Source organism: Lepeophtheirus salmonis, chromosome 4, assembly GCF_016086655.4.
Source record: "Lepeophtheirus salmonis chromosome 4, UVic_Lsal_1.4, whole genome shotgun sequence".
Lineage (NCBI taxonomy): Eukaryota > Metazoa > Arthropoda > Copepoda > Siphonostomatoida > Caligidae > Lepeophtheirus > Lepeophtheirus salmonis.
In genome coordinates this window covers 31289858-31303667 of record NC_052134.2, presented here as the reverse complement: position 1 = coordinate 31303667, position 13810 = coordinate 31289858, and the positions used below count along the sequence as shown (strand labels likewise).

General features: G+C 30.7%; 1 protein-coding gene across 2 annotated transcripts in view; it reads left to right on the top strand.

Moving 5' to 3' along the window:
• Positions 1-550: 550 nt before the first annotated feature.
• LOC121115707 (MAM and LDL-receptor class A domain-containing protein 1) overlaps positions 551-13810 on the top strand; it is a 37300-nt gene continuing 24040 nt past the window's right edge. For both annotated transcript variants that reach the window (XM_040709820.2, XM_040709821.2), the window contains exons 1-6: positions 551-696; positions 4805-4934; positions 5003-5255; positions 5444-5570; positions 7194-7431; positions 7490-7666. In XM_040709820.2, coding sequence (XP_040565754.1) covers positions 4851-4934; positions 5003-5255; positions 5444-5570; positions 7194-7431; positions 7490-7666 — 879 coding nt within the window. In that variant the 5' untranslated portion in view covers positions 551-696; positions 4805-4850. The remainder of the gene's footprint in view (positions 697-4804; positions 4935-5002; positions 5256-5443; positions 5571-7193; positions 7432-7489; positions 7667-13810) is intronic.

The window sequence follows — 13810 nt, the reverse complement described above, 5'->3', positions numbered from 1 at the left end:
GTCTTTGTTAGTGTTAGTGTTTTACAGCCCTAGCCCTGCATATTCAAAGTCAAGTGCACACAATCCGAGGAATGATTCTACTACATGTATTTTTACTTTATAAAAGTTTTCAACAACAAATATAATTATCTACTGAATACGCCCACCATAACAAAGTATTTTTTATCCATCATAGAGCAATGATTTTATAAAAGGATTTTAAAACAAAAGAATTAGCAGCACATGAGGTTTTTCGATTATTACTAAACATATTTGGTAGAGAAAAAACAATTATAATATTTTCATGCATACACAGAACTGAGGAAAAAATACTATAACTCCATTTTGTTATTGTTGTTGTGTGTTGTGGGGGGAGAGCTCCTCCATGAAGGAAATTTAATAACCATAAATATCCAAAATAAAAATTACAAATAATGTCCGTACCTTTGAATAATAAAAACGATAAAAGGACGAACGGAAAGGTGAACTATTTGAGGAGGAGGAGAAAGAGAGTAAGGTGAAGGAGGGTAGACCTTAACTTCTTCCTCAACAACACGGAGGACCACTGACTGACTCATAATAATGAGGCAGTTGGGACAATATATATAAAATAGTATTTCATTATTCATAGCAATACTATAGAAACAGTTGAGAGGAGAAGTTGTTGACAAAGAAGAACACATTTGTTCATTTGAAGTTCATATTTTCAAGCCATAGGTAAGATTTCCGCCCCCCTTGATTAACATATTATCTTTTGGGAAGCGTTTTAAAATTAAAAAAAATATATATAAAGGTGGATTACCACATGTATCAGTCGTGTACAAGTAATTGATTTGTAAGAAATTAAAAAAAATGATGGATATCCTAATTATAGAGAGGAGATCAGTGCTCTATAGGAAGAGTATGCACGACTATGTATATTTTTATAACTTGGGTGAATCAAGCATATAAATACAATTTAGAAAAACCAAAGAAAGATAATTGAGGTTATCTAATATTCCTTTTAAAGGAATAACAGAGGCATAAAATACTGTATTTTCTCAAAACGGCTTAGACAGAAAGTGTATGTTTTCATTTTTGATAACGTGTAATAGATTGAAAGCAATTTTTCATCCTTTACGTCACACCATATTTATGTAGGCAGCATACTGCAGTGAAAACTATTCAAATATTGTTCAAAGGAACGTTTATGATCCTTCATTACAATAGAATTATACATCATTTATTTATAATTTCATATTTACAATCACTTGAGCATTAAATCTCTGACATATTTTTTTTTACGTAGCATGACGTTTAGATTAGAAATGAAGAAGACTGACGGAACAGAAATTCAACTAATTTGTACTTCAACTACATTGAATACATTTAAATTAGACTCCTTACTATTATGTTACTTCGAGAGCCTATTTACAAATTAAAATGGCTTTTGTATCCTCTGATTATCATAAAGTACAAAAAACCGTTATAAAGTTCTGAAGGTGCTTGCATGTGGGCTTTTATACAATAAGTATAGTCTGAAGAAGAATCTAAAATAATTCTATTTTTCTTTTTTTCAAATTCAGGAAATATATGTACTTCATGATATTAAAAAACATACACAAAAACATAGCCCATTGGTTGAAAGATTGAACCTACCTCCTACTGTTTCGACTTAGAAACTATTGTGAAAGCACTACTGATAAGAATCTCAATTTTTGTAAAATGCTTTTCCCCTCTCCCCTCTAGTCGAGGTCAAATCCAAGATTTAGAGGCATTGTCAACAGGAAAAATTTATTAAAATCTTTTTTATTTTTTGCAAAGATATATGAAACAAACTCTATCAATATCTTATTTTTGTTTAGCCCATTGGTTGAAAGATTGAACCTACCTCCTACTGTTTCGACTTAGAAACAATTGTGAAAGTACTACTGATAAGAATCTCAAGTCCTGTAAAATGCTTTCCCCTTTCCCTTCTAGTCGAGGTCAAATTCAAGATTTAGAGACATTGTCAACAGGAAAAATTCATTTAAATCTTTTTATATAATGCAAAGATATTTGAAACAAACTATATAAATATCTTTTTTGTTTCGTGACGCCCTCCCCTTCCCTGGTGACATTGAGGGGATATTAATATTATAACAATATAAATTATACTCTTTGTCAATTTGTCAGAAAAGGCTGTCAAAGGGGATTTTCAAAGTTTTTGGTTAAATGTTTCTTGAAAATTAAGGATATTTGGTTCCAAGTATTGTTAATTATCACTCTGTCAATATATGTAGTTTTATGATAAAAATATTAATTGTAAAAATACACTATTTGATAAATATAACTACATACATTTTGTGGCGTAACATATATCACACAGACTGACTATTATAGCTACATTGTTATCTTGCTAAAACCAAATATACATATTTTGTTGTCAGCTCTAGATATTTCTGCTTCTTTCCTCCTAATCAAGTGAATTAGAGTGAGCTTTAATTAAGCTATAAACAACTACCGACAATTTTTGAATAAAAACTCTTTTTTTGGGAAGAATTTGATAAGTACCATTTGAGTTGGAGCATTTTTTCCCTGCTTATTTCTAGAAAGTAAAATAAATATACAAAAATATGTGTTCATGTAACAAACATGATTATGACTTGATTCCCATGTCATCTGTACATACATTTACCCCATGTTTCATATTTAAGTTTTGACTCAAGATTGTTTTTCAAACTTTATTGAAAACTAGTTCGTGAAGACAGTGAGAAAAAATTAAGTTCATTTCCAGTGAATTATAAATGAAATCCACATTTTGTATTTAATTTTGCCTCCCTCACCCTGAATGAAGGCCCTTACCCTCTTCTTGATGACCGTACAAACCCGTACGGACGTAGTCTTCCGACAAGTCATCCAATGCAGCCTTGATATTGGACTTAAAAAAAGATCAGTCAGACTTGTAAGGAATCATCCAAAGGATTAAGATCAGAGCAGCATGTTTTTGGGTATAGCTCTAGACAACTTCTTCTCCTTCGTGACATTCGTAATAAGATGTGTCTTCCTCCTTGCTCTTGATTTTGCTTCCATCCAAGTCAGTCATCTTTAATGATCCTTCGGAGAGTAACCTTGCTCAAATTCATCTTCTTGGTCAGACAACAAATTGTAGTCACTGGATTTCAAATTGCTTTTTATTCCCGTAAACGGCTGTCCAGCGGATCCTGAGGTTGGGTTCTTCTGGAGCGCGAGTATTTCCAGCATAATAATATTTTTGGCTTCTATTTTGTCGTCTTTGAAGATACAATATATAAATACAAACAATTGATTATTAGAATATAAGACAGCTTCAATTTGTAAAAATTCATATCAAAGCTCGAGCTCTGAGCATTTCTTTAAATGCAAGCTCAAATATGATGCATGGCTTATACAAGTAAATTCCCTTCAACTCAACAGAAAATGGAGAAAATAATTATTACCCATTTTTTTAAATACAAAATTAAGATACATTTTGTAAGCTTTTTATTTTTTATATATTAAGTGAAGGAAAAAATGTGATGCTTATTGATAAAAACCATGTTTTAAACGAAGTGCATAATTATGTACAAATTGGTATACAAAAAAAGGAAGACGAATAATTGCAAGCAATTGGCTTTCTCCTTTTGTATAAATGGTATTAGTACGTACATACAAATGTATGTATATTTGGCTTTTTAAATTATTAATGAGTAGAAAGTTTATGATTGATTATAAACATGTGCTATATGTAAAAGCGTTCTTTCCCCCTTCTCAAAAACCCCTTTCCTACCAGCTGTTTTAAGAAATTTTAATCAATGTTCTAACAGGGTCATTTTTTGTTCAATAGAGGTGTAAAACGTTGTTTTTAATATAACATTCTTACAATAGTCATTACTATGTAGTGTTGGATCAGTCTGATCATCTTAAAAATGGTCTGATATCGTTATGATTTTTAGTGGAACAAACTAATTCGGTCCTTCAAAAAAGCTCACAAATCTCAAAGACAAAATCGGTCTAGATCCGTCTTATAAGAAATCAGTCTGGATCAGTCTCATTTAAAATTCGATTTAGAATGATTCTATAGATGAATTATTCATCACATCATCTTTATTTCAAAATTGTGAACATTGCCACAATAACCCTGTAATGTTAAGTGAAGTCTGTTAAGGAAATTGGTAATTTGGTTGAGATCATAAAATTTATCCACGATTGGAAAAATTTTAAATTTTGGTCTACAGTCTGAATCGAAATATTGCTTCAAATCGGTCCTGAAAAATCATTTAAGACTTAAGCTAAAAAAAAAATTTAAAAAAATCGGTAAATAAGTGAGCCTCACCAGCTATTAACTATTTAAATATGACTCCTAACAAAACATTTCATAATATAAAATATATCGAGATTTTGAAAACTAGTTTATTGATATCTACTTGCTAATGTTAAAACTCTGAGTGACAGACTCTATGTGTATATATACTAGCATTCAAATGTTGAACGAAAACTACAAACTATATAACTATAACGTAGATGGCGTTTTAATCCTAAAAGAAAAGAGAGGCCCCTTTGCCTATTTTTTAACTAATGGTTAAATAATGCAAGCATATAGTCGTACAATTTTCAATTTAAATCTGGAATCTTTCTATGGAAGATTTGTCCTATTTTTTGGATCCAAATATTCAAATTCCTCTTAATAAAACCCTAAAAAAGTTCCAAAAATTTAGTCAAATATTGAAAAAGTTGTGGGTAAAAGGTTAGGGAAACGGGTAAAAAATGTGTAAGGTTCAGTTTGCATTTATATTATACTTAATCACTAGAACATTTCAAAAACACATAATTTTATCTTATTATAAAGGTCTGACAAGATAATTTGGTATAAGAGAAGATAAACAATCCCAGCAATGAAGCAGAATATTCCTCTCAAGCTGTTCATAATTATTATCAACGCATCTTTCTGCTTTGGATCGCCATCTAACTTTTTGGTGGTAAAACTTCTATTTGAGATCACAAATAAATTACACTGTCATCATCAAATCGTTTTCATTCTTAATAGGATTCTCCAAGAGCTCGAGTGAAGCGTCAATTCAGCTTAAAAGACAAGTTCACTACAAGAAAGCCAAATGATGATTATCCGGACGGAGTTGCAGGAGAAGATGCAAAATGTAACTTTGGTCAAGGGGATTCTATTAGTCTTTGCAAATGGGTGAATATTAATTTGACTGAATTTAAGTTTGAGGTCTCAAATGGTATAAATAGTCATTGGATCGGAGGACCACCTCGGGATGATTCAGAAAAGAATGAAAAAGGCAAGGAGAATATTATATGTAGATTTTAATAATTTTTTTCAAACAATACAATATTTTTAACCAGATTCTTTAGGGAAAGAATCTTTTTTAGTCATGCTCCTTTGATACTTATAAATTGGAAATTGCACTCCTGAGCGTATCAAAATTCTTCGTGATTTTGAAATAATATGTTTTACTTCTATACTTAGGTGGATATGCATTTTTTGAAACATCACAGCTTTCAGAGCAAAAGGAGGGATCTATAACGCAGAGTGCCATGCTTAAGAGTCCAACATTTAAGAGTACAAACGCTGATGGACACTGCATTTCATTCAGGCAAGCATATAACACTTTGTAAAATTACATTGAATGAAAAGTCTTCACAAGTGATAATAGTAGGGACAGCGATAAATTTATTCATTAATATTTTTTTCTGTTATAAAAATATACCTTTAGTTATTTTCCAAGAAAAATATTAATTTGAAATGATTTGTTATTCTTTAGAAAAGGTTGCATGATGTTTTGTACTAAAATATATTTTAATTTTCCATAAGTTCTAATGATACATAAGATAAGTAGATATATGAGACATTCAACTTAAATATTACCGCTTTCAGTCTCGTAGATGAGAGTTTACTTCAAAATAGTTTATGTAAATGATTCGTTAGATATAAGAAATCGATGATACCTTAGACAAAATCATTAAAAGCTTCGAAAGATACACTCATATGAAGTTTCTCATGCGGAAATAAATTAAAAAATTTAATATTTTTCATATTTATTTCAAAACAAGGTGAAATTGTTTGTAGCATTATGCAATCTTCACCTAAAAAAGGCCATACTTTTTAATGTATGCAATATTTGTTGGAATGAGGTGCTCTCATATTGAAGGAGAAAAGTTTAAACACAGGCTACAAGGCCATTGGTTTGCTTGAGGGTGACAAAACTTAAAAGGAAGTTGTCAATTTTTTATATCTGTAAAAAGGTGGCGGGCCAAATACAAGGCTGTGGAGGAACTCAAAAAAAAAAAAAAAAAACCTGGCGGGGGGGAAGAAGAAACTTGCAAGAGCAGCTAAAATCACCATTGTAAAATCCCTGACCAAAAGACGGTAATCAACAAGGAAATCAGCTGCAATAACTCACGAATAATGATCATTAGGTATCACATGAAGCTGTGAGAAAAACTTGAGGGAATATCTGAAATGTCTTCCAAACATGTCCCAACTTCAGCCAAAATTAACCAAAATTCAAAAGGAAAAACGCCTTAAATTCTGCAAGGAGAGAATACATTGTGGTATTTTGGTGTGGAGTAAGGTTTTGTTTTCTTATGAGACCCCATTTCAGTTGTTCAATCATCCCAAACTGATCGAGTATGGGATTGTAGTAAGGAAAGCTTTCAGTCCACCGAAACTATGTAATTTCCCCATAAAATTCATGTATAGGGACTTACTTACTTAACTCACTTAGTGAGTTATATATTATGCCCAAGGGCAAAATGTTACAACCAAATACTAAAGAAGAGACCAGCTTAAAGAAGCTTCTTTAGCCAAATCAATACAAAGGAGTAGAGAAAAGGGATCTGATTTGAAGAGGAAAATTTTGCTTAGGCAATTTTTCAACATGACGTGTGTCCTGGTCATCATTTCCAATTGGCACAGGATTGGCTTCAAACGAATTTGAATTGATTTTGAAACAAAGATACATGATCAAGCAAAAGGCTAGAATTATGAATATAGCAGTAAGTGAAGAGTCTTTGATTGAATATATGAAATTGACCAGTGCAAGAATAAGTAGTGAATAAAAAGGTGTTATAATAATCAAGTGCTGTTACATACTTAGGCAAATAAATTTATGTGTTATTTTAAGTCTTTATTGTACTCTTTCTTAAAGTATCATCAATTTCTTGACATATCATACTACTTTCATATACAGTTAATATAATATTGATTTTTCCATTAGCTATTTTATCGATGGTCTCTCTGCTGAATCGCTGCGAATCCTTCTACATCCAGTGAAAAAAGTTGTCAAAGAAGAAATTGAAATAAATAGTAACTCAACTGATGTAAAAGTTCAATCTCTTAAGTTTGACGAAGTGATTGATTTCCAGAAAAACACAATTATCAGCACCATGAGGGATAGTACACGTGGCTTATGGAAAAACGGAAAAGTTCTTTACTCTTATCCTGGAAGTCATAAAGTAAGATATACATACATTTGATGGAATTAGAAAATTTAATAATGCTTGCTTAATTTAGATTGTGTTCGAGGCAATCCCAAAGGATGAAACGGATCAAGGAAGACGATTTAGGGGTTTCATTGCGATAGATGAGATAAAATTCATGTCTGGGGATAAATGTTCTGGGCATTGCTCCTTCGATGCAGGTTTTTGTGGATTTACGAATGCGGAAAAGGCGGATTTTGACTGGATGGTGGTAAGTGAGACTCTATCAGATTTCATCACTTCTATATTGAGATAAAAATGTTTTTTTTAAATATTTTAATATGTTCATGTTATTTACAAGGCCTTGAATTTAATTTTTGGCTTTTCTAATGAAATAGTTAGTCGATATTATTCAAGCTAGAGACATTAACTTTAATTTTAATTAACATTACATGCAAAATTTATAAGAAGCTTAGTCGTGATTAATCCTAAATGTAATTTCTCTCTTTTGAATATTTGTTTTTTTATTTTAAAATTCAATTTCAATTATAATTCAATATTCATTTTCACAATACCATGTTAAAACAATCAATCCTACAATATTCGAGAAAAAGCTACAAAAAAGTATATATATAATAATGGAACATAAAACAAACATATACTTAAAATAATCGAAAAATTAGTGATGGGACAATTAATCGGAATTGGGAATCGGAAAATCGGGATCAGCATCAGTAAAACAATGTTTTCGATTCTTATTTATTAAAAAAATTAATATTAGAAATTTAATTTTTCAAACTTTTTTCTAAAAAATTTCAATTTTTGGATTAAAAAATTCCAAAAACCAAGTACATACATTCAATTAAAACTTACTATTTTAGAATCTTAGGCATATTTGGAATACTGTCTCATAGTACACTTTTTTCTCTTCGAAGAAATAATCAGTTTCTTTGGATAGATTGATGATTGTATCTGTATGTTATATTGAACATATTTTATTACTTATTTATTCAACATTTATCGATCCAACAGAGACACATAATCGTCTTACTTTAACAATAATCATGTAAATGAAGGATTCAATGTTATTTTTGGAACCAATCTGTTTGCAAAAATACTTATATGACTTTATTATTTGTAATCAAATTATAAAATATTTGGAAATGTAATTAAAGTAAGACAATTAGACCAGTACATCGTTATATACAGAAATAAACAAATACTAGGAACTTAATATGAACAAAGAAAACAAGGCAAAAAACTTTTCTTCGTATTTACTCTACCCAAGGTCGAAAAAAATACACATAATTATGAAGCAATCTTTTTTTGAAACATAGGTTATGCGCGTGCAATATTGTGCATATACAAAATGCATTTCTTTTTTTATAAAACGGATGCATTGAAGGCTTATGAAGCCTCACTCCATTTAATCTGAAAAATATAGAACATATCCTTATATTTCAACCCTATTATGTATAGTACCACGTTAGGTATGTTATTCACATAAGAGCCTCTTGACATCTTATGATAGAAACAAATCTAGGTATATTCCTATTACATTTATACAAAAGTAAAATGTAGCAATAGTTTGGCTTTCAAAATTGACTATGAATTAATGAAAATTTAGCATTTGATTATTTCACTCTATAAATATAATTAAATTATATATATTACAATCCATGAAAAGTTAGCTTGTTCATCACTTACTACTTACTTTTTTAGTTGGTCAGACACGATTACAGACTTCCAAAAAGCTGGACCTGCGAGCTCTAAAAAAACCTGCTAGTGATAACGATAAAATTATGAGCATGATAATTGGTAACTTATGGGTAGTGTTATGACAGTTCTTATTTATTCGTTCCAGTTTGAGGATCGGTCCTTCGGAAAGTGAGTGCTAGAACTGATTTAAAAATAATAAATATAGTGAGGTGATGTCATTAAGAGGTGAGGTGATGTCCTTCTTTTATAAGTTTTAGGACTGAACTGGAGGGAACTGCAATCTTCAGTCCTAAATATGGATCGACACAACACTGCTTATGAATAGGACTACAAACTCGAAGCTTAAAATTAAAAGTATTTTTCTGAATGAATAAAAAAAAAAAAAAATTCACAGTATTCTATATTTACAAAACATGATCTCAATATTTCATGGGATCTTGCGAATTCAAAATTTGTTTTCTGGGACCCGCTCAAAGGCAAGTCCCCGGAAATAACAAACCCTAATATATTATAAGTTACTCGTACATGTCTACAAAATACTTAGATATGAATTTCCGATCCCTCGATGTGGTGAATAATTAATGTCACATTGCTCTCATACAAATCCTCTTCCATCAAAAATGGTTCATTTACCAAATATGAAAAAAAATATTTAGATGTTTAAACACATATATTTTATATTTTAACATCATCTTAATTCCTAGTTTGTAAGGAAAAATATTTAAATACAAACAGCACTATTTTTCCATTTTCTTTATTTACTTTCATAATAGGTGGTGACCTTTTTGTGATATTTTATAATTTCAAATTACACTGGAAAAAAGTAAACGTACGTTTAAGAGATTTTAATTATAGTTTTCAATATTATCAATGCATTAGATGAAAAAAATAAATGTCTTCGTTTTTACTGGAGGTCTTAGATATAAAGATATTTAAATCGTTTACTCGTATTATTATTTTTTTTGTTTTTGGCAAGTGGATGTAATTGGAGATCCTTCACACTCCTTCCTGTCTTTTGTATTCCCTTTTCAGTACTTTTTTCTCCTGAGTTTTTTGATATCTAGTTTAAGTTGGGCAATTTTCTGCAACCATTCTTTGGTAGTTGTTTTTGTCTCTATAACTATATACAGAACTGTTAGAATTATATCTGATTCCTCATGTGATCCCTCATATTCCAGACCGTGGCTCGGTCTTTTGTTTCGCGTGCGTATATCCTGTGTTTCACAAATATTTTAATTATATCATTTTATCCATTGCGTGTTGGGGGTTCTGATACTACTCTGCTATTCAAATCTTTATCCGTCTCTTCTCGTGAATTCATAGAAATTATTTTCCCATAATTTTCAGATTCGTTGAATTCTTAGCTAGATGATCTTACTGTGATTGAAAGTGTTTTTTCTTCCTTCGTACGTAACAGTCTTTATTTCAGGCATAAGTAATATTCTGCTGAGATTTTTCTTCTTTCATGACACTTAGTCTTTTTGTGTTAGATTGTTTGAAGCTTTCGCTGAACTCCAGATGATAAATAACATTATGATAATAAAGAAATTAAAAAAAGTTTTGGGATTTCCTTTCACTTAAACTAATAATGATGAACTTGGTTCGTTCAAAGGATATGGATATTGTTTCAGCCATTTAAATTAACGAAATTCAAGATTACTGATTGGTAGTCTAATTTTTTTAATGTTCTTTCAATTGTCTAGATGGAGTAGTACTGATTGAGTATAAGTAAACATTATAGTATTACAATTACTCCATCCATTTAAGTCTTTGAAGTCTATACTATGCATGAAGTATATTTCCTTCTCTAGCAACTACCAAGAAGTAAATCTACGTACATTGAGTTCAAGAGAATTATTTCTCTCGAGTTTTTTCCATTGAGCAACGTTGTTTGATAATTTTGTTTATTTTTTCAAATTGCAAAACTATCTTTGAAGGAGTATATATAATCCCGAAACGAAAAAAAAAAAAAACCCCAAAAAAAATCTGAGACACAACCAATTGATGTGTGTACTTCCCTAGATCATTCATCCAATAAAAATAGAAAAAAATAATTTTAAAGATTGTTTGGCAGTTACTCAATTACTCTTCATAGCAATTCAACTATTCTTAATTTGATAATAAGGCTATTCACAGTTCATTGAGGTTTAATTATGTAAAACATAATTAAACTATGGAATAACAGGGAAAGTAGACGAATGAACAGATTCCAACAATTAATAATAGTAATTTATGATGTAATGAAGCAAAGACTACTAGAGAGTTTAATTTCTTAACATAAATACATATATTTTATGAAATATAGTTTAAACGGAAAAGAAGACTGTGATTTACTATTTTCTTTCGAAAAATAAAATATTTTTTAAATATTGCTTTATTAGGATTTTCGAAGTAAGCTCAAAAAGGATCCAACTTCTACTTGACGAAAAAATAAAAATGAACCTGTCAATGATCACGCTTACAAAAAAATAAATAAACCAAAAGAGAAAAAATATAAAATGGGTATTTTTAAACGTAAAAAAAGGAAATTGCCAAATGCACCTTCCAATGAACCCATAGCTCAATTATACCACCTTCCATTGTTTTAATTTATGACAACTTTTATTTGATTCAAAAATTGATTATAAGTTTATTATGAGTAAAGTTTTTAATCTTTTTGGGAACTTAGGGATCTCAAATTCAAGAAAAATTACATTAGAACATTTATTGGATAAATATCTATATTCATGCTAATTTCGGTTATTGGAGATTTTCAATTGTAGACGCAATTAGATGCCAACAAAATATTTATCTTGCTCTTTATTTACGTACTAGTAATCGTAAATGACATTGCTAGGGGGTTATTAAGGGACAAAAACAGACAAAATTTGCTTTAATAATATAGATTAGCTTTATTAGAATAAAAATTATAACTCTTAATTTTTATCCTCAGTGTTTACTAATGCATATTCAAACGTGACTATTCAATACTTTAATATTTCTCTTCAATAATGAAATAATATTTATAAGAGCTTTAGAAAGTAAAAAAAACAAAACAAAAATAAACAACATTTTTTGTTCAGGTTGTCAACAACAACAAAACATATATGCTAAAAACGGTTTAGGATCTACAACCAAATACATATTAACTCTCCCATTATTTTATTTTTTTGTGTCTTACTGATAAAATAAATAGATATTATTTCGTCTAGAGTCAATAGCTACAATAATTATTTCGTAGTAATTATTATTCTGATAATATAAATAAATATAAAAAATTCTTGTCATTCCTTAAAATATTAGTTAGCTCAATTCTTTTTTTCATCTCTTAACTATTTTACTAGTAGTACCGGGTGTAGAAAAAGTAATCAGACCTTCTAAAAATACAGTTTTGAATAGGTGCTGTTGATTAAATCTTAACGTTCCGATTATTTTTGAAAGGCTTAGACTCTAAGCCTATGATTGATGTGCATATTGTTAACAAAAATGATGTATATGCCTCGATGGAGGCAATTTAGTCCGCACCGGGAAGACCTTAAATGTCAACACCGCCACAGTCTGTTGGTTCAGAAATCGTTTGGTTGATAGGGACAACCCCAAGAGTGGAAGATCCAGCATTATGAATCCTGAAGATATCACGGAGGCCTTTAAGGTCAACTGAACAATGAACATGTCAGAGTACGCCAAGAAGAAGAAGGTGCATCGGTCTACTGTGGGCAGGGCCAATTGAAAAGCTGGAGGAAGGTCGCTTAGAAGAATTGAGAGGCCCCTCCTGTCTCAACGGGAAAAACTACTACGTTTTCACGGATGTCAACAACTCTTGAATGATCTGAAGCACACCAGCAACCGTATAATATTTTTCTCGAATGAAAATACCTTTATCGTAGAACCCCATCATGCAAAATGATCGGGTTGTATGCTTTAACAAGGCTGACAACAGCATCAGGACAGTCACCAAGGCCAAACATCTGCCCTCTAGCATGATGTTGGGAGTTGTGGCTTTAACTGGAGAAAAAATGCCTCCAATTTGGTTTCCTGTTGGATAAAGGTTACCTACGGCCGACTACTTGATGGTGTTCAAGGAAAATGTGGTCCTATAGATCACCAAAACAATGATAAAGTCCAACATGGCTACGTACATATTTCAGTAGGACGGGGCTCCGGCCCACTAGCTATGGTTTTTGATCTACCATTTTGGACCAGTGGTTCAATTGCACCACCCATGGGCCAATATGTATCATAGGATATTAGAATGGTTCCTTGATATTCAGGGTAGAGAGGTGGCAATAGGTTTTTGTCTCCCTTAATAAGGTCTTAACAGCTTATTTATTAACAAAATGAGATAATTTGTGAGCTTTACCTACACCTTTCGGTTGCTCATAGGATAGCCTGTTTTTAAGGAGGCCTCTACAAAGAAGAGCTTTTTCATACTCAGATACATTAAAACAGGAAGTAAAATTTTTATTGAAAAAAAAAATTGCTTATAGCATTAATTGGATTGGAGGCCTTCCAGAACGGAGATTAAATAATAATGAAGTATAAATACATTTTAGTGAAAAGTAATGACGTTAATAAAAGTCCAATACATCACTAATACCTACGTCACTAAATTAAACTATAATTACGTTTGTATGGTTGTTAAACTATTTAATGGTTGTTTCTACGGTTGCTAAAAATCTGAGTAGAAGGAGAAAAAGGGAATTGATGATATTTAATT